Below are 24898 nucleotides of genomic sequence, written 5' to 3' on the forward strand. Positions count from 1 at the left end.
TGACAGGTTTGGCTTCCAACCAATTCAGCTGAAGGAAAAGTCGATTAGTAGTCACTCAACAGTCGGTATTAAGTCCATTGTAGGTTTTTAAGGAAGGTGCAGATGAGTTACAGCAGTGGTATGTTTGCACGAATGAAGGAAAGCAGGTCATGGTATCAAAAGGTCTTGTATTAAAAAGCCTTAATTAAATGATTTTTTTTTTTATAATCCAGAAGATCTGACACCAATGTCTAAGGTAAAAAGACCAGAAAGTAATAGCAGCTTTTGTGATATTTTATTCAATTCCTTTAAAAATGCTGGTTGGCCAAACTTTTCTCTTTAAAGTAGAATTTAAGGCATTACATTTAATGTAATGTAAAAGATGTCTTTGTAGGAAAATGATTTGGGGTCAAATATGTGTGTAAAATAATACAAAATCTCATATAAAAAAGGTAAAAAAAAAAGAAGATTTAAATGCTTTTACACTATTCAAAATAGTGCTGATGTAACATTTTAAATTTGAATTTTGAACAAAATTCACACAACTCCTTTTTTTTGATCCACTCTCTGCTGAATCATCAGGCTCCAGAAGGGCACTGGCATTGAGCTCACGCTAGTGTCTTTGGATTGGCATGTAATAGTATCCTCAGTCAGTCTTTGGTACCCTTTAAGACATCTAGAAAGGTGGAAAAACAAGACCAGTTAGTGCTTTCCAACCAGTTTTAGCAGTTAATGTTCACTCTTATTAGATTACTGATTAAGCTTTAGGAAATCTAGAGAAGCAGGTTAAAAAATGCATAATAACTCATAAATAATTCATGCCAGACAAAATCACTGCATGGATATCATGCTGTGTTGGAATGACTTACTTATATGCAAAAACCACAGTACCCATTGCTGATACAACAGTCAGGATGCCCAACAATAGTGCAGCGGCATCTGCAGATGTCAACCTGGATCCTGCTAAATTTTGCACAGAAATAGAAACATGTAAAATGAATTAACAGCACTGTTCTCATTTTGGAGCACAATGCTATATGTTTCAATAGTAAATAAATAACTCACCTATGTTAATATTAACCCTGGCATTCGTGACTGCGAGACTGACATCATTCATCATGGACACATTGACACAGAAGATCCCAGAGTCACTGAAGAAGTGGCGAAGGATGAGTTGACAGTCTGAGGAGGGGTTCACAGCATTGCAAATGGTCGTAACTGGCACATGGCAGTCTGCATCTGATACTACAGTGCACACTTCAGTGGGGAGGCTGGAAAGAGGAGGATAGGTTCTCAATTCTCCTTCAGGCTGTATTTTGTGGTTCCAGCTAAATATTTTGCCAGAACTCACCTTCCTTGGCAGGAAACAGTGAAATCAACAGCATTCTGCTCCATCTGTGTTAGCAGAAAATCGTCAGCTACAGTCACCCGGATGATCTGCACACTTTCAATCCCCTCTGAGGATACAAATGTAGATTACTCTTCAGTGAAGGTCTCTATTATATCATATTAAAATGCAAGGTTCAAGGGAGGAATCTCACCAACAATCTCAATATCAGTTGAGAAGGATCCGTAGTGGTAAATCACACAGTCATTTGTGTTTGGAGCCTGACGTTTTATTATTGATACATAGGCCTGGCTTTCAATGTAGTCTTCCTCCATCATCACCTCCATGTCAGAGGCTGGTGTTTCGGAGATTTGTGTTTAAAATTATATTAATATATTATTATATCTTATTGACATTATTGTTTAAATTTATTTACATAATATCTAATTTATATAAATTATATTAACTGAAACTTAAAAATATTTTTTAACTGCAACTCACCAGCTGCCTCCAGTGTTGTCTTTGTCGCAGTTTTCAAAGCTTCAGACATCTCAGATGCAGATCTAAGATCAAAGACCTTCTCAAGGCTGGATCCTGTTTCGACTCCATTTGTAGGTGCGGGTGGAATAGTCTTCATTGTAGATGCTGGCGTGGATTTCTGAATGGGAGCTGAAGACTGACTGGTAGCATGATCTGTTGAATAATGAAAGAAAATTATAAGTACTTTGACTTCTACTCTGGTTGGAAATAGCACTGATTGTTTTCTATGTCATGCCTTCTAATTTTTCACACAAGTGTAGCCAAATATATAAGAGTGAGACAGTGGATAGTAGAGAGAATTTTTAAAGTAAACTTTTAGCTAATATTTTTAAATAACTTTTATAGAATAATATTTCACTTTTACTCCACTACATTTTATAAATTACATCGTTCCTTGTTATTTCGAAATTAAGAAATTTGCTCTGAAACAGAGAAGTCAGATTCATGTGAACGAATTATTTTGAACCGATTCTGATGAACCTGTTGAAACAGTTTATGACTGGCAGTGGATTTTTAAAAACATTTTTAAGCGAAATAACGTGAACCATTAGCAATCAACAACTGAACAAAGGATTGTCTGATGGCGCGAAAATTAAGTGACTAATGCTGGATATTAGTAATATTTATTGTAAATGTAACGTATATTGCATGACTGTAAGTTGTTTGTGAACTAAATTCCCTCACGAAAATAAGCCAAACCATGGTTTTAACACACACACACACACACACAAAACAAATTAACCATGGTAATGTTATACAAATGGTAATCAATCCACCAAAAACCATGGTTACTACACTGCTACACATGGTTGATTTGCTGTAAAAGGCCGAGCTGTTTAAGCTCATTGTATGAAATACTAGAATGCAGAGGACTAGCTGGTGATATGTACCACTTTATAACATCAGTTTTATCAGTAGGACATTAGATCCCTCTCTTCTTAAACATGTGCTTTGTGGACCAGGACGATCATATACATTTACAAAAAAAAAAAAAATCCTATTTTACTGGGGTATTATTTCACTAGGGTATCTGAACTTTAACTTATTTGCATGATTTGTATACTTTGTCCATGACTGTAACTAAAACGCAAAACCAGGCTGTGCACCTGCAGTGATGTGTTCAGTAGGGTGGATGGGAATCTCAGAGGTGAGGGTGTTGGTGGTGGGACGGGCCTCAGTGGGAAGGGTTGGTGGAGTGGCACAAGAGGAATCCGGAATAACTGCTTGTACGACAACTTGGGGCTTGAAAGCTCCAGCGGCAGTGTAAGTGTATGTGACGGTGAGTTCCCTGGAGATTACAGTGCCACTGCCATCCCCGAAGCTCCAGTTAAAAGTCACGTCTGATTTGCTCAGGTATTGGCTGGGGTCGTGAAGGGTGATGCTGAAGGCCACTGCTCTGTTTTGGATGAATTTCTGATCGCCTTCATCTTTGTCATTTACCTGCATCAGGGAAACCGCAAAGGGAATCTGGTCTAGAAACACAAGGATTAAACATAGCATTGCATTACTTAAACCATAAAACCATGACAGAAAAGATGAACATTAGGTTACGCTTACTGGTAATACTGAACTGTGTGGATGCATATCCAACAGGGATGAATTTATCTTTATGCCTGCAGTGATAAATGACAACATCCATCATGTAAGAGCCAAGAGGAACATTATCAGTGCCGATGGTCAGTGATGAGGAAGGCCCGTCGCACACCTGCCAGTATTTACCTGTCAAAACACAATAGAGGATTGTCAGGTAGGTTAGATAACTGCATATCACAGTACAGTAAGTGCTTCTTTCCTTACCCCATGTTTTCCATACAAACACATATGGAGGTTGCTTGTCCCCTTGTCTAGAAAAGAGAGGAACATCAGAGAACACAGTGTTCCATTCATCTACAGAGTTCTCCTCAGGATAGACAGGCTCACCCTCATGGAACCGTGTGCCTAAATTAGTGAAGTTGACATATTTGTGCAATATTTTTAAGACTGAATGTACATTTTCATCTTTGTAAACAAGATAAAGATGACAGAAACATACCACTGATTGTGCAGTTTTTTGCCCAAACAACTTTTCGATCTGGCAAGACCTTCTGGTTGTGAGGGAACACAATGTCAATGGTGAAGGTGATTTTGGCACCGGTCAAGGTGGGTGCATCATTTCTGACTTCAAACTTCAGTTGTCCACCTGTAGTAATGTACATTTATGCATTTGACAGATGCTTTATGTACACTCAAATAAAGGCTCCAAAACTTTATTTTTTTCCCCAATGTTTTTTCATTGCACTCCCATAGAAGAACCATGTTGGGTTCCTCAAAGAACCTTTATGTCCTTTTCCACAAGGAAAACATCGATACCAAAAAAAAGAACCTTTAGTTTCAACAGTGTAGGTTCCCCAAAGAACATTTCAGTGAACAGTTCTTAAAAAAATTTTTTTCTTAGTGTGAATAATAATCTGAAACACTTTTTTCCAATTATAGAATATTTTGTATAATGGAAGGTGTCCATGAATATTAAAGGTTCTTCATGGAACCATGAATGCCAATAAATGAGTGTAAATCGAATTGCATTGCATTCAAGATAAACATTTCTATCAGTTCAGTTCACTCGCTGGTAATCAAACACACAAATTTGCAACATGTGCCTTCTTGAGTGAATTTTATTACCCGTCCAGCTGTTTTTATAGCGTGGGTCTCCATCTTTCCACACTGGGAACCGTTTTGTATTCCATGTCTGATGATGACTGAATCTTGATTTTGAGTTGCTTCTGTCAACTTGTCCTTGTGCAGAGTAAAAAAAAACATTCAAGTGGGAAATTGAAAACAAATTATTTGGAGAAATCTGAAAATGATTTGAGAGTACAGGCATCGGAAGCCACACTGGAAGCTCTTTTGACTATAAAAGTCTTTAAAGTATACAACTGGAGAGATTGAGAGGCAGGTCATGTGACCGGATCAAATATTTAGCACACTTTTCGCCTTGTTACCCCAAATCCTGTGCATGTGATGGTTAGCTGTCCATGTGACCATACTTTTGGCTTTACTGCATAAAGGAGGGGCTTGCTTTCAGAGCACATAGGCTAGCAGAACACACAATCAGAATGCAATGCTAGAATTATGAATGAAACTCAAATTACCTGGGGCTGCACCAGTCAAAATATACATTACAGGAATGCTCTTGGGCAATGCTGTATTTTTTTCAAGTTATAGAATGTATTATTTCTTATTTGATCTGATTAACCAACGCATGTTACAACTAATCTTGGAAAATTCCCAGACATTCTCATTCTCACTTTTAATGAATTTAAGGGGGTCAAAGAGATCAGGATGTTGTCATGGAGCATTAAATCTGCCCTTAGGGTTTAGGAATTTTAGTTGGTGCAGGTTTTAACTGAAATAATTAACTATTATGGTTAATGTTTTGACTTTCCTGATATTAGCATTCTTTTCAATGCAGTTAAAAAGAACCATGCACTAAACAAACACTGGTAAACATAATTCCATTCTATAACCAGGAAAATATGATATACAAGAACATGATGCTGTGGCTACTGGATACAATTCACATTAAATAGTACAATAAATATAAATAAATAATATCAAAATGTTTACTTACTTGTTAAGGCCACAGACAAACATGTCACACTCAGGATTCTTAAGAGTAACTTCATTGCGTCCCTTGTTGTTGGGACCTTAATGAATTTCAGTCTCAGAGGCATCGCTCTTAATACAGACACGTCCTACATCTTGGGCTGAATAGCTCCTCCCATCACTTAAGACCATGCAGGCACACACACACACAAGATTAAAACAAACAAAAATTTTTTTTTTTTGCCACATCTTAACATTTTTGATACCCTAACAAATGCAAAGGACTGTTCTGAAGTTTGTTCCTAAAAATAAACGTGCAGTTTAATTTTGAGATGCAATTTAAAAACAACATTATATGCAAATGAAGGACATTTTTTGATGTCTTGTACAGCGTCAGAGTCAAACTTAACTAAATATCACATTTTTTGCATGACTAAGAAGGATGGGGGAAATACTCCTAATTTTAAAAATTAATTTGCACAATGAAAAAACAAGTACAAATCTTAATGCTTCATTACTTTTGCTTCATTATCTTTATGCTTTACTATTTTTATCTAGATTTTGGTGTGAAATATGAAATCTGAATTATGACAATTATAATTCAGGCAATGTTCCATACAAAGGCATCAATAAAACAATAAATCACACATTACAGCTAGACAAAAATCAAGATTTTGGCAGCTCTTGTGGCTTTTTTGTTTTCCCCAGATTTTGGGCTTTTCAACACTCTTTTTTCAGAATGATGTACTAAATAGCCACATGTAACATTCCTTGTTTATTCTTGTATCTCTTTATTCCAGCACTGAATTCAAAGGCAAACCATGAGGGTGTTGACATCAGGTGGAAGCAAAACTGGTCAATTTGTTGTATAAAAATCTGAAAAGTGAATTTACTGCAAGAAGCATGAGTAGAACGTCTGTCACATTATTACAATTTACACTGCAATCGGTATAAGAAAAACACCCACAAGTATGTTTCTCATAAAACATTATTGTACATCAACCACATTTATCAAAAGGAACCAAGTTCACAAAAATGCAAACCTCAACTGCTGACAAGAAACACCCCAACAATTCAATTCAAAACCTGAGAGTTCATGTGGTACCACTAAAACACACAAAACAGTATATACATTTGATAAAATGCTATATTCTTGAAACGGAGATACATAGAAAATACAGTGGTGACATGAATTGCATTAGACCCACAGAACGCCTTCTCTTCAGTCTTACTGAACCAAACTAGAAACCAGCAAACACAAAACTAAACCATGATGTTAAACTTTCAAATCCTACTTAGGAACGATAAAAGAAACATGGACAGGAAATGAGGAGTGCATCATATAGGGAATATATGCCAAAACTGCAAACTGATTTTTTATATATATATATAGCTTATAGTGTTTCATATAATTTCACAATGTTCCTGAAATGTTCCTCAGCATCAACAGGCACAATCAGGAAAACAATAAAAGGACGGCAGAATCACTGCTAACATCTTATTAAAAGAACTATAAAGTAAAATTTACTCTGAAAGTAAATTCAGATCATTTCATGCTTCCACTTTTTCGTCTGTAAATTGATCAATGAAAGTCATGCCATTAATTCAGAGGACGGTTAGAGAAGTAATCTGCATTATTAACTGCATACAAAAACATGATCAAGCAAGATATATGGAGACAATCTTGTTAAAGGTACAAACTGATTGGCTCAAAACATTTAAGTTCCCACCAGGTGTAATTTCATGAATCAGAGATGGCTTATTGTCATTCCCAAACACAAAAAAAATGATACAAATGTTGATGATACAATTTCAAAAATGGAGGTATTACAAGAAATAAACATGAGCGGTCAGCATTCGCCATTCGCTCTCCAAGTGTCGATTTAAGTGTTAACAGACCTTACAAGAGACAGTATATTTAAAGAGACAGTCATCCAATAATGAAGATATTTTGGGGTCCAAACACCATAGACTTTCATTATATGGACAAAAAACATTTTGGGAGAAGAAAGTCATATAGGTTTGGAAAAACATTATGGTGAGCAAATAACAGAATTTATATTTTTTGGTGAACTATCCCTTTAAAGTCAAAAAAATGAAGCTATGATGGATAATAGAACCACTATTTTAATGGGAAACATTTATAAATGCAGACAAAATGAATCTTACACTGTTGTCTTTTTTTCTTTTTTTTAACCAAAGCAGCATCAAAAAAATATTAGCTCCACAGAAAACTGGTGGAAAGATGCTTCATTTGGATTGTATTTTTACCCATCACAGATTCATTTTCACTCAAGTTTAAAGGTCATTTAGAAGTCAGTTACATTATAAAATGATGAACAGCCTGTATCGGACAGCTTTTGTGTTCATGATGCTGGGAATAAAAACAAAACAAAACCAGGAATAAAAGAATGAAAATGAGTACAAGCTGGGCATACTGTTGTGTATAGTGTATCATATATGAGCATGATATTCTACAACCATTTAAAACAATGACTGCATCTGACTCAATCTAGAACAGTAAATCTAGACGTACTTTGCCGAAATTAGGCATATTCTCATTTTTGTTTTGTTTTTTTGAAAAAATGTAAAAATAGTAAATGTTTGAAGAATCAATACAAAAAACACCACAAATATTTACCAAACAAAATCAAAACATTACTTCAGTGACTGTTCATATGTTAGAAACATACATTTTGATGCAAATATTGGGGATTTGTATGTCCATTCTCAAAACATACACGACATATCAAGTAAATACAGACTGGGAAGCAGGTTACAATAGTATAAAAATAAATCCAGATATCGTCTGACGCATTCAAGCAACGACTGCTAATAACTATGGTTTTAAAAGGCTAATAATAAATATCATACTTGATAAAAAAAACATTTATTGTTAGCAATCCATACATTAAACAAATTTTTTTCCTTTTTGCATTCAGTTACACTTTTTTTTAAAGAGGAGAATGGATCCCTCTCATTCAGTAATACATACCTTTAACTCCATTCGACTTCTCTGTTAGCGCGATATAAAACTGAGCAACATCAAAAATAGTATGTACAATTTTTTTTCAATAAATAACATTTTTGCTTTTTTTTTTTTTTTTTTTTGCAATATTTTGATCTATTTTAACATTATTGCCACAGATGTGTGTTGTGAACACACTCGCTCGCACAAAACACAAGACAAGTTGAGGGCGAAGATTCACCAGGTACATTTTTTGCTGTATCACTAAGTTAGATGCACAAAAGGAACCCAGGATTCCCAAGACGACTGATTTGATCAGTGCATGTGGACAGATGAGTGAAAGTGGTTTATTTGGGCAGTGGTGGCAGAGGTGGAGGTGGTTCTGAGGGTAAAGGTGGTGCTTGGGTTCCTCCGCGAGCGCTACTGCTATACCGATACTCTCCAAACTGAGAGCGATAGTCAAAGATCTGAGGTTGTGCTGGCTGCACCCCCTGCGCACTGAGCAGCGAGTTCAACATGTCAAACGTGTCCTGGTACTCGTTGGACTGGCTCCCCGTATTGTGGCCGTTCGTGTCGGCTTTGTCCAACTTGGAGTGTGAATAGTTTCCCTGATGGTGGAGCGGGGGAAGGATGTCGGAGCCCTGACCCATCGTGTGGGAGGGCACTCCAGGAAGCGTCGGCAACTGAAACGAGTTTCTGGACGATTTGCTGACTTTCGAGGGATGGGTGCCAGAAGACGGATCTGGCAGGTGAGTTCTTTTTCGGGACGAGGATGACGAAGAACTCGTTCTCATAGAGTCACCTGAGATCTTTTTGCTACTTCCTGAAGCGCTGGCAGAACTTGAGTGTTTTTGTGCTGAGGATGAGGAAGAGCCAGTGGTGGAAGAGGAGGAGTGGTGGTGGTGATGGTGATGATGATGGTGATGGTGGTTGGACCGCTCTCGGTGCTTCTCGCGACTTTTCCCATCTTCTCCAGACCCGCTACGCCTTTCTGGAACCCGAATCCGCACTTTAATATCCGACTCGGACCCTCGACTGCTGCTACTGCTGCTGTTCCCACCGCTGCCTGATTGGCCTTGCACTGGGAAGCGCATTTTTATGGAACTACGTTCTGTTCGTTCGTCCAGTGGGATCTTCAGGACGATAGGTGAGGGGTTGTTTTGGTCGGAGGAACTAGAGGTGGACTGCTGGTGGTGATGGTGCTTCTCCTTCCTCTGCTGGTTCATGAGGGCCTGGGCGGCAGTGGCATATCCCTGTTTCACACTCGCCTCCATATTCACCAAATTCCGCTTCTGCGCCGCCAGCTCATCTGCATGCTTCACCCGATACTCGCTCAGAGACATCTTAGCAGGTGCGTGAAGCTCATTGGTGGAGGGCTGCTCCTTGGCAGGAGGCTGCCAGTGTTGGGATGAGGGAGCAGTGCTGAGGTAATCAGCTGAGGAGTCCACGGAGGAAACGGAGGGTGGGGCGGAGAGACTCATCAGCCCGGCCAATGTAGTGTCGGACGACGCCATGGAGATCATGTTCAAAATAGCTTCTGACTGATCGCCATCTTGCACTTTTGATTTCTTGGTAGTTTGACCTGCAGCCTGAGTCACAACAAACAAGAAAATAAATTAAGATGAAATTTGTATGATTAAAACAGACTACAGAGGGAACGTTTTTTGGTAAGAAGAAATGAATGATTTATTCAGCAGGAACGCATAAAAAAAAGACATTATAAAAGATTTATATTTTAATTAAAAGCTGCTCTTTTGAACTTTCTAGTTATAAAAATAAAAATATTTAAAATGAAGGCAAACTGACTTACTTTCCAGTTTCTGATGCGTTTTAAGCGGCTGGGCGTCTTCTCCAAGATCTGCAGGAACTCATGTGTGAGCTCTGTGAAATCATTATCAAAATCTTTAGGACTTGAGGAAAGCACATGTCTTGAAAATTCATTTAAAAAGCTATATAAATCATTTTCCTGGTAAAACCCAAAAAGTGTATTTCAAGGTTACAATTCAGTAAACTGAACTAAATAAACAATATTTTTAAGCAATGAAACAAACATCAATCCTTATCTAAATATCTAGTATTAAACTTTCCCTGTATTTGATAGCCATTGCCATTTCAAAAGAAAATCACGTACCATCCAACAGCTCAAGGGTCACTGTGGGGTCAACATACTCCCACCAGTGTTTGCCATCTGTGGAAACCGGAATCTCCCAGTTGGACCATTTGCAAGCCAGATGAATACAAACACAAGCTACGATGGGCGGGCTGTACTGCAGGCAGAATGTGGTCAAGTGGAGACTGCAGCAAAAAGAGAACCCATGAACACCAAAAACACATGAGAACAAACAAAAAAACATTTAACAGTATTGTTACGCAACAGTAAAACACTAGCATTCAAAAGTAAGGCCTTTACTTCAAAAACAAGTCTTAATTTTAGCTTTTGTAATCTAACTTGTAGAAAAAATGTAGCCTTTGATAAACTGATCAAGCCAGATTACAGTTCTGGTAGTTTACACATCTGAACATCAACATACCTGTTTGTTGCCATGAAATATGAGGTTTGAGCCAAATCCTTACTCGCTGGAACAACAAAGGGAAGCTCATAATCAAGACGTGAAATCTTTGATCTTGGTGAGCTAGAAGTACCCATAACTGAGCAATACGAAGCACAGTTTATAGTGAGCAGGTGGTTCTCACCTCGCACAAGCTGGGTACACTTGACAACATGTGTGTGGGGATGATCAATGGTGATCTCAAAAGCTGCGAGGAAGAAAGCAGACGAGAGAGGGACTTTTAGTTTTGGACTTGAACAATAATGACTCTTCAGACGTGAAGCCCCCACACACAATTTACGCGATGAGTGAGTGAATCACAAACATGGGTCTTCCTGTACTTGACTGGTGAAATATCTTTGAGCTCCAAGCAAGTGGCCTGTTGGGCGATTTGGTTATAGTCAAAATTTTCAAAACAAATGAGCATTATGGGCACCAGAAGTTTCCAAACTGGAGGATATTATGTCAGCAGTTGATACCATTATCATCTCCTGATTTAATCTGCTGTAAAACTATTATGCTATTGCACACAGTCCTAGAAAAAGAATAGATATTCACAGCAACAATTTCATAACAATGAGAGAGATTTGAAGACTAAATGCCACTGAAGATAAAACAGTGTTTCTGCGCATCTTATGAAAACAGATTAAAAAAAAATGTTAAGACCAAGTAAAGACAATTTTAAGAAAACTGAAAGAATTAAAAAAAATTATATGGCCTATAATGTAAAAGTCTTGAGTTAACAATACTTCAGACTTTTAAAAAAATTATATAAATATCCATTTACATTTATTTAAAAAAAAATGCTCGTATAGCTCCACTTTCGACCAGTAGAATATGAAAATAAATTTTTACTGTACCTTCCGCTATTCATTTTTTGCAGGGCATGCAACATTTAATGCCATGACTTATGAATCTATTCTGCTTCAATTTAAGACAATTTTTGGGCTTTTTTGTGGAAAGCTGAATCACGACTTTTTAAGACATGCAGAAACACTGTATAACAGTTTTAGTTGACAGAGTCTACTAAATATACATAAAAAGATGAATTAAGATTTAAGCAGATTGAGGTTGGCACTTGGTACTGATACTGCAGAAAAAAAATTGCAATGTTAAGTTTTTTTTTTTAATTTAATACCAGAAGTTTTGACATTTCCAGTGGACTCGAGATATACTAAGATTGACCCACAAAACTGACAGCACTGTGAAACCACACACAGGAAGGGTGCACTGCCAGATTGACATGGAAATAAAAATGAAAAAGGTTACAATAGTGTGGCTCTTAAAGAAGAGCTTATAATAGTCCTGTCGACTCCTGGGGATTAGCAGTGAATGAGAGTGAATGTGGTTATTCGGTGCATCTCTCTAGTATGGTGATTCACTGACCCATTCTTGCCCTTCCAAACTTACCCAGGGTCTGGAGTATAATGCTCTCAAGAATGACCAGGTCTTGGGCTTGTTGCAGGTATGTCTGAGATTGAGAGGACAGGCAGGTTACTCACATGGTCTCTTGGTCATGACTACATGCTCACTCGTTCTGATCAAATTATTATGACCCTCTTTTTGCACCAAGCCAATCACCTTATCATACAAGCTATGCCCTTTCAATTCATTAACATCATAGTTAGTGAAGACTACGACAACAGATAAAGACTGAAGAAAGTTTACACACATCCAACCTAAGAGGAAAAAAAAATGAGATCAATGCAGCAGAAAATATAGAAATATGTGGATTACACAACCTGTTCAAAAGAAAAGAAATGTTATAGTTGATGCTGTGGTTCAGCTGCTTGTGATTACATTTGATATTTTAGATTAAGGCTGGTTCACACGGCAGGATTATTAGGCCAATTTTAGCCCGAATCACCCCCCCTCCGATTCGTAAAATAATCTGATCAAATATTCCTGCCGTGTGTGGTGTGTTAAGACTGCTCTCCTCTGCTCGGAAGGATGCCGGGACCGTCCCGATCTCAAATCGGGGATATCCAACATGTTGGATTTATTTGGCCCGATTTCGTCTCGTGTGTGGTGTCCCCCGAGGACAAACGATCACGCAGCCTGTGGACTGTGGCGTGTAGCCAATCAGAAAGCGAGGTGACGAGGCGGTGAGGAAGTACCGGGAAACAGAAACAAAACAGCCGACGGCATGGCGCACCAGAAAGTCCGGTGGACGTTGGAGATGGAGGACCAACTCATCGACCTGTGGCAACACCGTGAATGTTTGTACAACGTTTCGTGTAAAGAATATCATAACCGAAATTAAAATTAAAAACAAAGCACAAACTATGGCCACTGCATCCTCTTCTTCCGCCATGATTGTTTACTCTGAAGTCACGTTTGATCTCGAGGGATTTTGCGAGATTTCCCATCTGACCAGGGAATGCTCGGGAGTCAAATCGGTTCGTGTGTGATGTGTTGATTTTGCCGTGTGGCTGCACACCACACACGGAACGACCAAAACTGTTAGACCCGTGATTTTTTATCGCCGTGTGTGGGGTCTCTCAGGTTTGGAAAATCGGCCAACAATTTTTAAAATCGTCCCGTGTGAACCAGGCGTTAGTTGATACAAATACTGATCTGATATCAGTTATAAAGTGAGAGTGGAGAATTTTTGTCAAGCCAAAATATTACAGACAAAAATAAAAGCTTTTATGTTTCTCAAAAAACTGAAATCCCACTATTCATTGAGGACACTGGAAAGTGAACTATTTCTTTATGGAATTATTCCTTTTATTTACTCTCCTTCGTGTCATTTCAGACCTGTATGACTTCAGTGGAACATAAAAGAAGATATCTGAGAAATATCTCAGTAGTTGTTTGTTCATACAATGGAGGTCTGTGGTAAGCTGTTTGATTGCCAACATGCCTGCATCAAAATATCTTGTATGTTCCACAAAAGTAACAATAGCCGCTTTTCCATCGGGCCAGTCCAAGCCAGTGCTTTAAACGGGCCAAATACCCTCGGACCTTTAGCACAGAGGCCAAAATTGCATTGCGTTTTCATCACCGGACCAGCTCCGCTGTGCTTCAATAAAACCCGCCCTTTACACACCTCTCAGGAATAACGTCATACAATTATCAGAAAACTAATAAGAAATAAGAGACTGGAGCTAACGCGATCACAAAACAAACACGATAAAAGCTGCTGTGTGTTTGCATGCTTTGTTAAATATTTAAATCCAAAAGCATCTATTTTTTACTATAATAGTTGATATATTAATCATAATGAATTAATTTGTCAGGATTGAACAGAAATAAAGCTTTACGAACATAGCCTGCATATTCAGTCGAGTCTGTCACAGTAGCCTATATACATCGCATTTAGAAAAAAAAAAAAAAAAAAAAAAAAATATATATATATATATATATATATATATATATATTTTTTTTTTTTTTTTTTTCTATATTTTTATAAAAGCTCCAAAACAAAAAACGTAATTATATTTTTATGACATAGGCTACACAGAGCTCAACTCACGAGACGAGACTTATGACAGATAAAATATGTTACTAAATAAATACATGATTGTGATAGAGAATATAAGCTGACATCTGATTTCTTCAAGTGGTCGCATTTACCATGTTTACTATGGTAACGTTAATGCCTAGCGTGCATAGTCTTTTGCATCCCTTATAAATATTTTAGCATTGTATGGTGATTATAATCCACATCGGATAAAGTTATTTCAAACACTCGCTGCAGACTGAAAATTAGTTTTTGAGCTTAACTTATTTTAAAAAGTTTTTAATACTGGTGTTATAGTGGTTATCTTTCTGAAATGATCCACGGCGCTGACTCTCTCCAGACACGGAGCAACTCCACCTTTGGAAACGCGCCTGGCCCTGGCACGTACTAGCATGCATACTTTTGGCCCGATAATGGAAACGCGGCTAATGTTATACAGGTTTGAAATGACATGAGAGTAAATGACGACAGATTTTTCTATTTTTGGGTGAACTATCCCTTTAAGAAATAGTTTAAAACAATATATAGATATGGTCAAGAAGAACTGAACTCTAATAAGTTCCATTTAAACAAAGTATGTGAAACCAGTGACTCTCACATATGGTTTAAAGGCCATGTCATATAGATACTATCATTACTTACATCACTCCTGGTATCTGGTGATGGGTCCTGAGGATTGAGACACGCATGGGTCACCTTAATCACATGCTCTAGCTTGCGGGGCTGTTCTTCCACTTTCGCGGCTAAAAAGAGAGCTGCAGGAGCAATCACCTGCACAGCACATGACAGAAACAGAGAGGTTAGAGTCCCGTCCAATGCTGCCAACTGTTTTATAAAAAGCGTGTGGAAGAATAAAGGACATACATTCCGGTGGAAGCGAGTGAAGGACTGGATCATGTAGAACCGATGCATATACACAATGGCAGTGTTAATTGTAAGTTGAGACCTAATAGTACAAAGTTAAGGATTGCAACATTAAAAGCATTTAAGAAAAACAACTTAACTCAACAACCTCAGTATTTCTAAATTATAGTAACTAGTATTGATATTTAAGAGAGCATGTCCAGCCAAAATTTATTGAGCAACATGTTGCATATTTTTATTCAATTTTTGTATTTTAAATATTTAGAGGTACTATCGTTTAATTGTCACATTAGCACCATTATTCAATTGTAAAAGTGAAAGCACTTATTCCTACCAAAAGAAAAATAATTTAACTACTTTATTTTAATCTATGGAACATCATTAACCTAAAATAAAACCTATTATGGACGTTATATATTCTGATACTGTTTTAGAACTTATATCAAGCAGGGCAAGTCAAGATATGTTTAAATAAAACTAACGGATATATGTTTGGAATGGCATAAATATCATATAAATCTAACACTAAAGTGTAAACAAATGGTATAATGAAGAAAATTGTGGAAAATGGAGAGTGGGAATGGCAGTGACACCGGCTGCGCTATTGTTCAGCAGGAAAGACACCTCCAGCTAGGCCCTGCGGCCTAAACTAAACCAACAAAAAATAAAACACAAAACGGGGACAGAAATATTTTATTCCGCCTTAATCCACACGTTTCACAACACAAAAGGCGTGTTTACTGGTAGAGCTGTTTCAGGTCATTATAATGCTGAAACTCAACACCACACAGGCCGCCCGAACCGGCGTCAGACTCCTCAGAGCAGCTGCCGAGAACGACGCCTCACAAACTGAAAAAGATACACGTTGAGCCGCTGTCCCATGTCCTGCAGCAGGTTAGCAGCTTGCTGTCGGTACGAGAGCTCTTTGTCGGGATCAAGTCCCGCTCGGCGAGATGGGCTGTTTTCGATTTGTTCGCGCGTGAAGTACCATTTATTGTTATTTAGCGAAAGCGAAGGGAACGAAGCCGCCATTACTGAGAAGGACAATGTTTTAAAATCTCACTGCGTCACAGGAAGCGCGTCATCGCCGGCTGGAATGCGACTGCGGTACCATTTGACCTTAACCCGTTCAGAACTGAATTGTGTTCCACGGACACAAAATGATCTTTATTTCTTCTCCAAATGCATCCATAAATTACAGTTAATCATTTATTAATTTATATTTATAATTTACAAATACCCAAATATAAGGATATGCTATTTCAAGAAAAGTAAATTATACATAAATACATAAATTATACATTCATGCAAAATCATTTTAGATTCAGCTTGGTTTAAAAAAAAAAGTAAATTATTTTCTTAAAAAAAAAAAGAATTAACAGACCACCGAGCACACAACTTTGAAACGAGTTATATATATATATATATATATATATATATATATATATATATATATATATTCTTTTTTTTTTTGCTCCTTTTAACCCGATGCGGGTATTTAAAACATCTATTTTTATTTCAAACCCACTCTTAAAATTTTGTTTAAGTAATAATAATGGATATGTAACAACAATAAACTTGTACATCAGCATCAACTGATGTCGCCATCCAGTGGTGAACCTAGAGAGAAAGAAAGTGACGAATGCGGAAGTGTTTTTGTTGCGTGTGGTTTAGCTCTGCGTGCAGTCAAATAAAATGACCGAGACCAAAGCTAAAAATATCAGCGCCATTCCAATCGATGGATTCAGCAATGTTCGCATCACATCATTATGGAGCTTTCTACAGTCTGTAAGTTTACAGCAACATTAAATTCTCTTTTTAAGGTTCACATAAGGCTAATCCAGTTTCTTGGTTATTTTTCATGCAGGCCACGTAGATTAAGTGAAGAAAACTTATTTATTTTTTTGTACCTAAGAAGAACTATTAATAATCTTGTGAACTGGTTTCCAGGTTGACTGGTCTGAACCCTGGCTGATGGGTCTGCTGGTCTTTCACGTCTTGTGTTTTGCTTTCACCATTCTGTCCTGCAAATGCTACCGCCTACAGATCTGTCATTTTCTCCTGATGGGTGAGTTTTTGCATCGAAAAAAATGCTTTCAGGGTAAATGTATAGAATTTAGAATGGAAAAACAAAGCATTAATTTTCTGAGAAGATTCCATTACAACAAACACAATGTGTTTTCTGAATTGTGAAGGCATTCTAAATATAAGTTATATTTAATTATAGTAAAAGTTAATTATAGATTTACCAGATGACATATTATTTAATCTTTTGCAGTTGCAATGGTTTACAGTGCAGAATACCTGAACGAGCTGGCAGCAATGAATTGGAGGTGATTATATCCCCATCATAACCCCCTGTTATGATTTTACGTTTACTTTGTTATACTAAATGTGACTGCATTTTGTTTTTAGGTCTTTTTCAAAGTTCCAATACTTTGATTCAAAAGGAATGTTCATATCACTAGTATACTCAGTTCCGCTCTTGCTCAACACTGTTGTTATTGTGGTAAGGTTTTTTTTTCTTTTAGAATAGTCTTCCCTAATATATAACACTCATATGTATTCCATCTGATTCTTTTTAAGGAGCAAGTTAATTTTTCTCATTTGATTTAAACTCAGTTTTTGTGTTTTAGGCTGTGTGGGTGTGGAGGACCTTCTCAACCATGACAGAATTGAAGATACGGCAGTTAAAAAGAAAAGCATCAAGAGAGAGCAAGAAAATGCAATAGAAGACATGAACAGGATGTGCTCCATAATGTGCAGTGGTGGAGTGCAGATCTAGTGAAAGAAAAGACTGTTTAGTACAGGGTGATCATTAGGAAATATGTGGTGCGAAGGTTCTTAAGTGTTATTTCAGACTGCTTATGGCCGATAACTCCATCTTCTAGCAGATACTCAATGGAACATGTGATTTTTATAAAATCACAATTTTATGGAATCTGTTGGGAAAAGCCATCAACTGTAATATGCAACTGCTTTGTGTACATATTGACCATTCCAGAGCTCAATATTGCTTATTTGTCTGTTGTTAACACTGAATGGATAAAACCTGTTTCTGTGTGTTGAACATGTAAAATTTGTATTTATGCCAGTAAAATAAATTGTTGTTTTTTTATAGATATCAGCGTGAATATATTCCAGTGTTACATCAAAGACTGAAATGCACAAAACCTTAACTCTAAGACCACATTGAAAATACATTTTATTTAGATCAATTATATGTGACCCTGGACCATGTCATAAAGGTCAACCCAAAAAACCTTTACTCCCCCAAAAACTTTCCAAGATGTGGATTCACGAGTTCACGCTTACATATAGCAGAGGTATGGTATGCGTATTTTGTGTGCTGTTTGAGCCCGGGAATGGCCTGAACCTAGAGAACCCCCCTTCCCCGTCTAGTTTTAGGGTGAACTTGAATTGGGGAGATGGGGTGGAGGAGGGATGGTGATAAACCATCAATGGATAAAGGTAAGTCAGCTGTATTTATACTATGGAATTGATTGTGGTCCACCTGTGTTGATTAGGCTAAGTATCTGATGCGTTCCTTCCGAACCTTGTTACTAAAACATCATTTATTTTGTTTCTTCATCGGAACAGATATGAAGAAATTTAGCTTTATTTCACTTGCTCACCAATGGATTCTCTGCAGTGAATGTGTGTCGTCAGAATGAGAGTCCATAAAAACATCACAATAATCCACATGACTCCAGTCCATCATTAACATCTTGTGCTAAATTCCATGTTTGTAAGAAACAAGTTCATCATTGATGCATTTTAATATCAAACTATTGCCTTCATCTAAAATACAAGTCCATAATTCATAATAATGATTTATCCAGTAAAAGAGTCCATCTCCAGTTGTCCTCTCACATCAAAACCCACAGACATATTTGTCTAGAACTGTTTTGGTTTATGAAGAGTGCTTGATCTGTGCACATTTCTCCCCTGATTCAGAATATATATATATTTTTGTGCTAGAGGTACTATTATGGATAGAAGACACATTTTTAACCAGATGCAACAGTTTGAAGTTAAAAATGTTTTAATGGTTGATTTGTTTCTTACAAACGTATCTTTTCTCTTTACAAGATGATAATTGATGGACTGGAGTTGAGTGTGTTACTTGTGGATTATTGTGATGTTTTTATCAGTTGTTTGGACTCTCATTCTGACGGCACCCATTCACTGCAGAGGATTCATCGGTGAGCATGTGATCGAATGCTACTTTCCTCCAAATCTGTTCCAATGAAGAAACAAACTCATCTACATCCTGCAAAGCCTGAGGATGACTACATTTTCAACAAAATATCATTTGTCAACTATTCCTTTAATATTTTAATGTTAATATTTATACATTAAGACAAGTTAATTTTCACACAAATTATTATGAATATAATATCATTTGCAATTAAAAAAGTATTAAATTAGAAAAAAGGTAAAAGAGAAGATTTTTTTTTAACAAAATATCTTCCTTTAACCAGTAGAGGGGGCAGTACACCAATTCCCCAGGGTTTCGTGTAGTCCATAAATGTTGCAATGCACCCTACAAGGTCAGAGTCACATGCATGCGTGCATAATTAGACTATTATAAGTAGCTTTGAAGAGCTCAGGATTATACAATTCATTGAAGTGATGCTCAAAATGCAAAGCTAATCATTATGAAAATCATCTGGCCTGAAGAGGATTTAGATTTTTTTGATGTGCAATGATGGTGATTTAGATTGTGGCTATCAGGTATCATGCTTCACTTACGCAGTCTTGAGATCTTAACCTGAAACCAACAGTGGCAAAACTTCAAAGTCACTACCGTCCTCCCGAGTCAGTAAAATGAAATCATATATCACAGGATTACTGAGTTTTCATTCTTCATTCCCTTTTTGTCTCTCTACGGGACAGTGAAAGGAGCCGAAATCCAGCTGTGGATTCCAAAATGTATTCTGTTTCATATCGGTGTGATGTTACATGATATCTTTTTTTATGGAAAGTTGTAATGCTAACAATCCTCCTCAAGGGTCTGTTTCATTGTGAGTGAGTTGTGGTGGAGCCAGGCTTTGGCCCAGCATTTCTGTTTCATGTGAGTTTTCAATTGGTCTTCATGCCAATTCTATAGTCAAACCACAAGAACCATGTTACGCAGGAACCATCTGAAATAGGTGCTTTGTACTTTCTTGGAAAGCTTTCTGCTTTCTGGAAAGGCCTGTTTTCTGAACACGTAAGAGAATGATAAATGAGTTTCAGGATGTCCGAGGATGTGTGGTTTTCTGACACAAGTGAAACCTCCTGTTGCTTTGTTTAGAACATCCTTTCATTTCAATACCTTCATGGTACGAAAATGAGGCAAAATGATTAAATCGACAAGATATTAGTCTTCAAACATAATTGAGGAGCTATGTTTATCAAAAAACAAGAGAAAAAAAAAACCCATTAAGTTAAAAAAATGAAAGTCTTACAATCTGACAAAAAATGTATGACAACATTTATGTGTAATGTATAGTTATATTCTTTTGTAATGTACAACTATGTTCTTTATTGTATGCGTCATTCAAACATGATGGTGATACTAAATCTTCTTTCTCCACATTTGTGGATTACTCTGTTTTAAAGGGTCTCACATGCAGCATCTGCAAACTATCCAACTACAAACTCCTGGCGCTCACCATCGCTAAGAAGGCAAGTTAAAACTACAACGAAAGAATAAATATTCTCACTTTCCACTTTAATATTTCCTTCAACTTCATGCTTTTTCTCAGCCTCTCCAAGGTGACAGAAAAAAGTTCAAATTCTGGATAAATTGTGTAACATTAATGCCACATTCAGTGCCACATGCTCACTGGTGGATCAGGAACATTTAAGTTAAAAAGCGTTCATCTGTAATACTTTATTAGATATTTTTTATTAGAAGATTTGTGGTTTTGTTCATACCCACCTTTTAGCTAATGAAGGGTCTCCCAACCTTTTTTCTTCTTCAGCATTTAACCTAAAATGTTTACTTGAAGCAACCCAACACATTTACATGTTAATGGTTAGTGACGGTTTTTGGTCACAGGACATGCTGGTAAGCAAATATATTATTTAATCCTTTTTATTAGTTTTAATTTCTAAATTATATACACATTTTATTTCATACTTTTTTATTCTTTAATTGTTTAGCTTTTCATTAACTCTCGACCCCCAGTGTGAGAAACGCTATCCTAATGTATTACTAGCCCAAGCCAGCTCAACCTATTTTGCTGGTCTTAACAGGTTTATCTGACCCCGACCAGCTCAAAAGTGTCCAAACCACTTTAAAACCAGCCAATAAACCAGTACGGAAACTAACATGCAAACCAGCTTAAGCTTAAGCTATTTTTTCAGCAGGAAATTTCCCTTGTGCCTTAGACTTAGCAAGTAACAAATCATGGCTGTGATGTAAATGTGTCACATAAACAACACCGTACTCAAGTGTTTTAAAACGTTCAGCACTGATTTAAATACCTTTCTGGTGAGTGTCTAAGAATACAATTGAGTACAGTGAATTGTTCAAATGGTCAGATGCATGTAAATGTTTACAGCAAGCGCGACAAAAATAAGTTTCTGTCTTTATGCCTTATGGTTTACTGTCAACGTATCGCTGCTATCGATGGCTTCTGGGATGGTTCAGCTGAAGTCTATCAGCTCAGAAGAGCAGTGGTGCTGCTTGTCAAGGAGGTCCTATAAGAGCTAATCAGAGGTCTTATGCTTTTCCCAGCACCTCTGACGTTGACTGCATCACACTTCTGCCCAATCACGTGACCCATGTGCTATGTTTTCCCATCATGTTAGTGCGATTCTTCCAGAGAAACCGGAGATGGCACACACACACTTAGACACACGTGCGGTCTAGACGTCAGAAACCTATTAATGATTTCCTAGAAAGCATCACAAACACCATTGTTGCGTAATATTGGTTTGACTGGCAGCGTTTATGTCGAGGTTTCTGATGCCTGGCTACAGAATATCTGATCTTCACTAATAATCAAGGAAGTACCATGGTACTAACAGGAACTGCGCTGCCGCACAGCACTTATCGTAATGTAAGGGATATGTTGACTTATAGGAAATGATGACAGTGATTACAAATACGCCCTGATCTTCCAGAAAGCAGGAATTTCTTTTCATTCTGAGGCTGATGACTAAAAAATGGATAGATGGATGTATGAATGGATATAGTTACATTACAAGCAAAGGAGATTAGCCATTACATAGAGATATTACAGATAAGGCAGACAGTTTGTTTGCAGCAGTAATTGTATCAAGTCAACGTTTTATTTAATTGAATTGTTTCTGTGAAGTGCATTGTAATGTCATGACACCATCAAACAATACATGCTGGGTCACAACAGCTAGAGCTTTACATTTTCTGAAGAAAACATGAGTCACTTCACATTTAATACACAGTAATAAACATTTCTTATTGTTATCAGTGTTTAATGTTTTTGTGGGAAAAAAGCATTTATTTGAAATAGTTTTATTCCCCCGATGTTATATATGCCTGTACTGTCACTTTTGATCAATTTAAAGCTTGCTTGTTGAATAAAAGTTTTAATTTATTTAAAAAATATATTAATGATCAATTTATTGAACGGTAGTATTTAGTCTTGCATGTACAATACAAAAAAAATAGAGAGAAAATTATGATACAATAATACATGTAGGGATGTGCTTAGAAGAATGAATATATGGAATGAGGTATGCATGATACAGGACTTTTACATATTAAAAATATAAATATTAAATCTGATATGAAAAATAATGGATTGCACGAGTGGATATAAAAAGGTATGATTCATGTATGCCAGGAACCGTTAAAAGTTTTTTTTTTTTTTTTTTTTTTTTTTTAAGAACTGTATCATTTTATTCAGCTTGGATCCATAAAATTTATCAAAAGTGATGGTCAAGAAATGCATAATGTTACAAAAGATTTATATTTCTAATAAATGCTTTTCTTTTGAACTTTTTATTCATCAAAAAAGAATCATGGTTTCCACAAATAAAATTGCCCAGCACAACTGTTTCAACATATGAATGCAGTCTTCTTGCCATCTAACCAAAAATCTTACAGACCCCAAACTTTTGAAGGGTAGTGTATGTGACAAAAATGAAAAGAAAACACTGCAAAATGGATTTTGGGGGGCCAGTAATGTCTGCAGAAGAGGGGGTCTCATGTATCCTTGTCCTTTTATGCCTAAACTTTATTTAGACCTTCTTAACTTTGGGAGAGGCTATAAAAGGATTTATTTTCTATCAGGGAGGATGAAACAGAACATTCCAGAGCCAAACAGATATCTACAACTTGTTTTTCTCTGTTTTGTCTCCTCAAGCCAGTGAAGATCATTCCAATGTTGTTTTTATCAGGAAAACATGCGGTTGACATGGGTGTGTGAAGTATCCTCTGCTTTCGAGCAGATGGGAGGGTAGAAGGTGGGTATGTCTGTCTTTTCCCCAAAATCTGGCCACTCGATGACCTACGGCTTGACCTTCTCTCCTACGCCTCCCTATACCATCTCTTTCTCTGCCCTGCATCATGTTAAAGGGCAGAGTGTCTTCCAACCCCCAGAAAGCATAATTAGAGATGGCGGAGGATTCTCTCTGACGGGACGGTATTGTGTGTAGGCTGACTGCGTGTGTGATATCTTTGAGGAGAACACTTTAGTGGGTGTCTCCATTTGCACTTTAAAGGCTTAAGAAGGGACGCTAATGACACTGCTTCTGTGCAACAATACACGCGGATGCACATGTACACACTTATGTTGTTCAAACAAGTAAGACAAGATGGGTCTTCATTCAACCCGAAGAGCAAAGCATGCTGTCATTATAACAGATTATCATCCTACGCTACAGAAGTATTCTAAAAGAGAGACAAAAAAGTCCACAAAAATGAGATGATAGAGAAAAGGAGAGGGATTGACAGATGTGCTGAGCAGCAACAGGTGCCAACATCATGGTTAAAGAAAACTAAATAACAAAAAAACAAATATGTGTATAAATTTAACATTACGACTAGACAAAAAAATGAAATAAAAATACAGTCATTTAATACAGTTTTTTAATTTAGAAAAAACTCTTAAAGGAATAATGTAGCAATTTTGGCTAAAAAATCTACGCACTCTTAGGTGTTCCAAAATGTAGATGAGTTAGTTTCATCATCAGAACAAATTTGGAGAAATGTAGCATTACATCCTCTGCAGTGAATGGGTGCCGTCCAAACAGCTGATAAAAACATCACAATAATACACAAGTAACCCCCACAACACCAGTCCATCAATTTATGTTTTGTGTTGTAAACTTATTTGTGTTTGTAAGAAAAAAAATTCATATTTAAGGCATTTAACTTTAAATCTTTGCTTCTGGCCATAATATTCTCTACTATTATATTGCTTTCTTCATTAAAAAGTTGTCTCATCTGAATCAGGATAGAAATCAAGCACCGTTTACAAGTGACAACAGTCCAGTTCAGTCTGCACCCATTCACTGCAGATGATCCACTGGTGAGCAAGCGATGTACTGTAACGCTTCATTTCTCCAAATCTGTTCCATGCAGTATAATTTAATCTTGATCCATTCAGATATATAGATGCTTTTATATTTTAACAAGGGGATCC

General features: G+C 37.0%; 3 protein-coding genes across 5 annotated transcripts; 1 reads left to right on the plus strand and 2 right to left on the minus strand.

Moving 5' to 3' along the window:
- Window positions 1-10: 10 nt before the first annotated feature.
- On the minus strand, window positions 11-5613 carry LOC113065723 (melanocyte protein PMEL-like). Of its 2 annotated transcripts, none has more exons than XM_026237201.1 (12): window positions 5454-5613; window positions 4505-4618; window positions 3879-4025; window positions 3644-3784; window positions 3404-3565; window positions 2953-3318; window positions 1808-1999; window positions 1521-1661; window positions 1331-1436; window positions 1045-1250; window positions 849-939; window positions 11-655 (listed from the first exon to the last, which is right to left on the minus strand). In XM_026237201.1, exons 1-12 carry the CDS (start codon window positions 5554-5556, stop codon window positions 517-519), a joined length of 1908 nt encoding a protein of 635 aa, XP_026092986.1. In that variant the 5' UTR covers window positions 5557-5613; the 3' UTR covers window positions 11-516. The 2 variants fall into 2 exon arrangements, with proteins under 2 accessions (XP_026092986.1, XP_026092985.1); XM_026237200.1 differs by having other exon boundaries at window positions 849-942; window positions 5454-5610.
- A 577-nt stretch (window positions 5614-6190) lies between these two features.
- On the minus strand, window positions 6191-16347 carry LOC113065722 (cyclin-T1-like). Of its 2 annotated transcripts, XM_026237199.1 has the most exons (9): window positions 16138-16347; window positions 15276-15357; window positions 15054-15182; window positions 12356-12416; window positions 11091-11153; window positions 10928-10973; window positions 10528-10691; window positions 10207-10277; window positions 6191-9985 (listed from the first exon to the last, which is right to left on the minus strand). In XM_026237199.1, exons 1-9 carry the CDS (start codon window positions 16305-16307, stop codon window positions 8744-8746), a joined length of 2028 nt encoding a protein of 675 aa, XP_026092984.1. In that variant the 5' UTR covers window positions 16308-16347; the 3' UTR covers window positions 6191-8743. The 2 variants fall into 2 exon arrangements, with proteins under 2 accessions (XP_026092984.1, XP_026092983.1); XM_026237198.1 differs by having other exon boundaries at window positions 10928-11153.
- A 553-nt stretch (window positions 16348-16900) lies between these two features.
- Window positions 16901-18397, plus strand: LOC113065369 (transmembrane protein 18-like). The gene is made up of 5 exons (XM_026236591.1): window positions 16901-17063; window positions 17226-17343; window positions 17554-17608; window positions 17691-17784; window positions 17912-18397. The coding sequence occupies exons 1-5, from the start codon at window positions 16971-16973 to the stop codon at window positions 18005-18007; spliced, it is 456 nt and encodes a 151-aa protein (XP_026092376.1). The 5' UTR covers window positions 16901-16970; the 3' UTR covers window positions 18008-18397.
- Window positions 18398-24898: the final 6501 nt, after the last annotated feature.

This window comes from Carassius auratus, chromosome 48, assembly GCF_003368295.1.
Source record: "Carassius auratus strain Wakin chromosome 48, ASM336829v1, whole genome shotgun sequence".
NCBI classification, from domain to species: domain Eukaryota; kingdom Metazoa; phylum Chordata; class Actinopteri; order Cypriniformes; family Cyprinidae; genus Carassius; species Carassius auratus.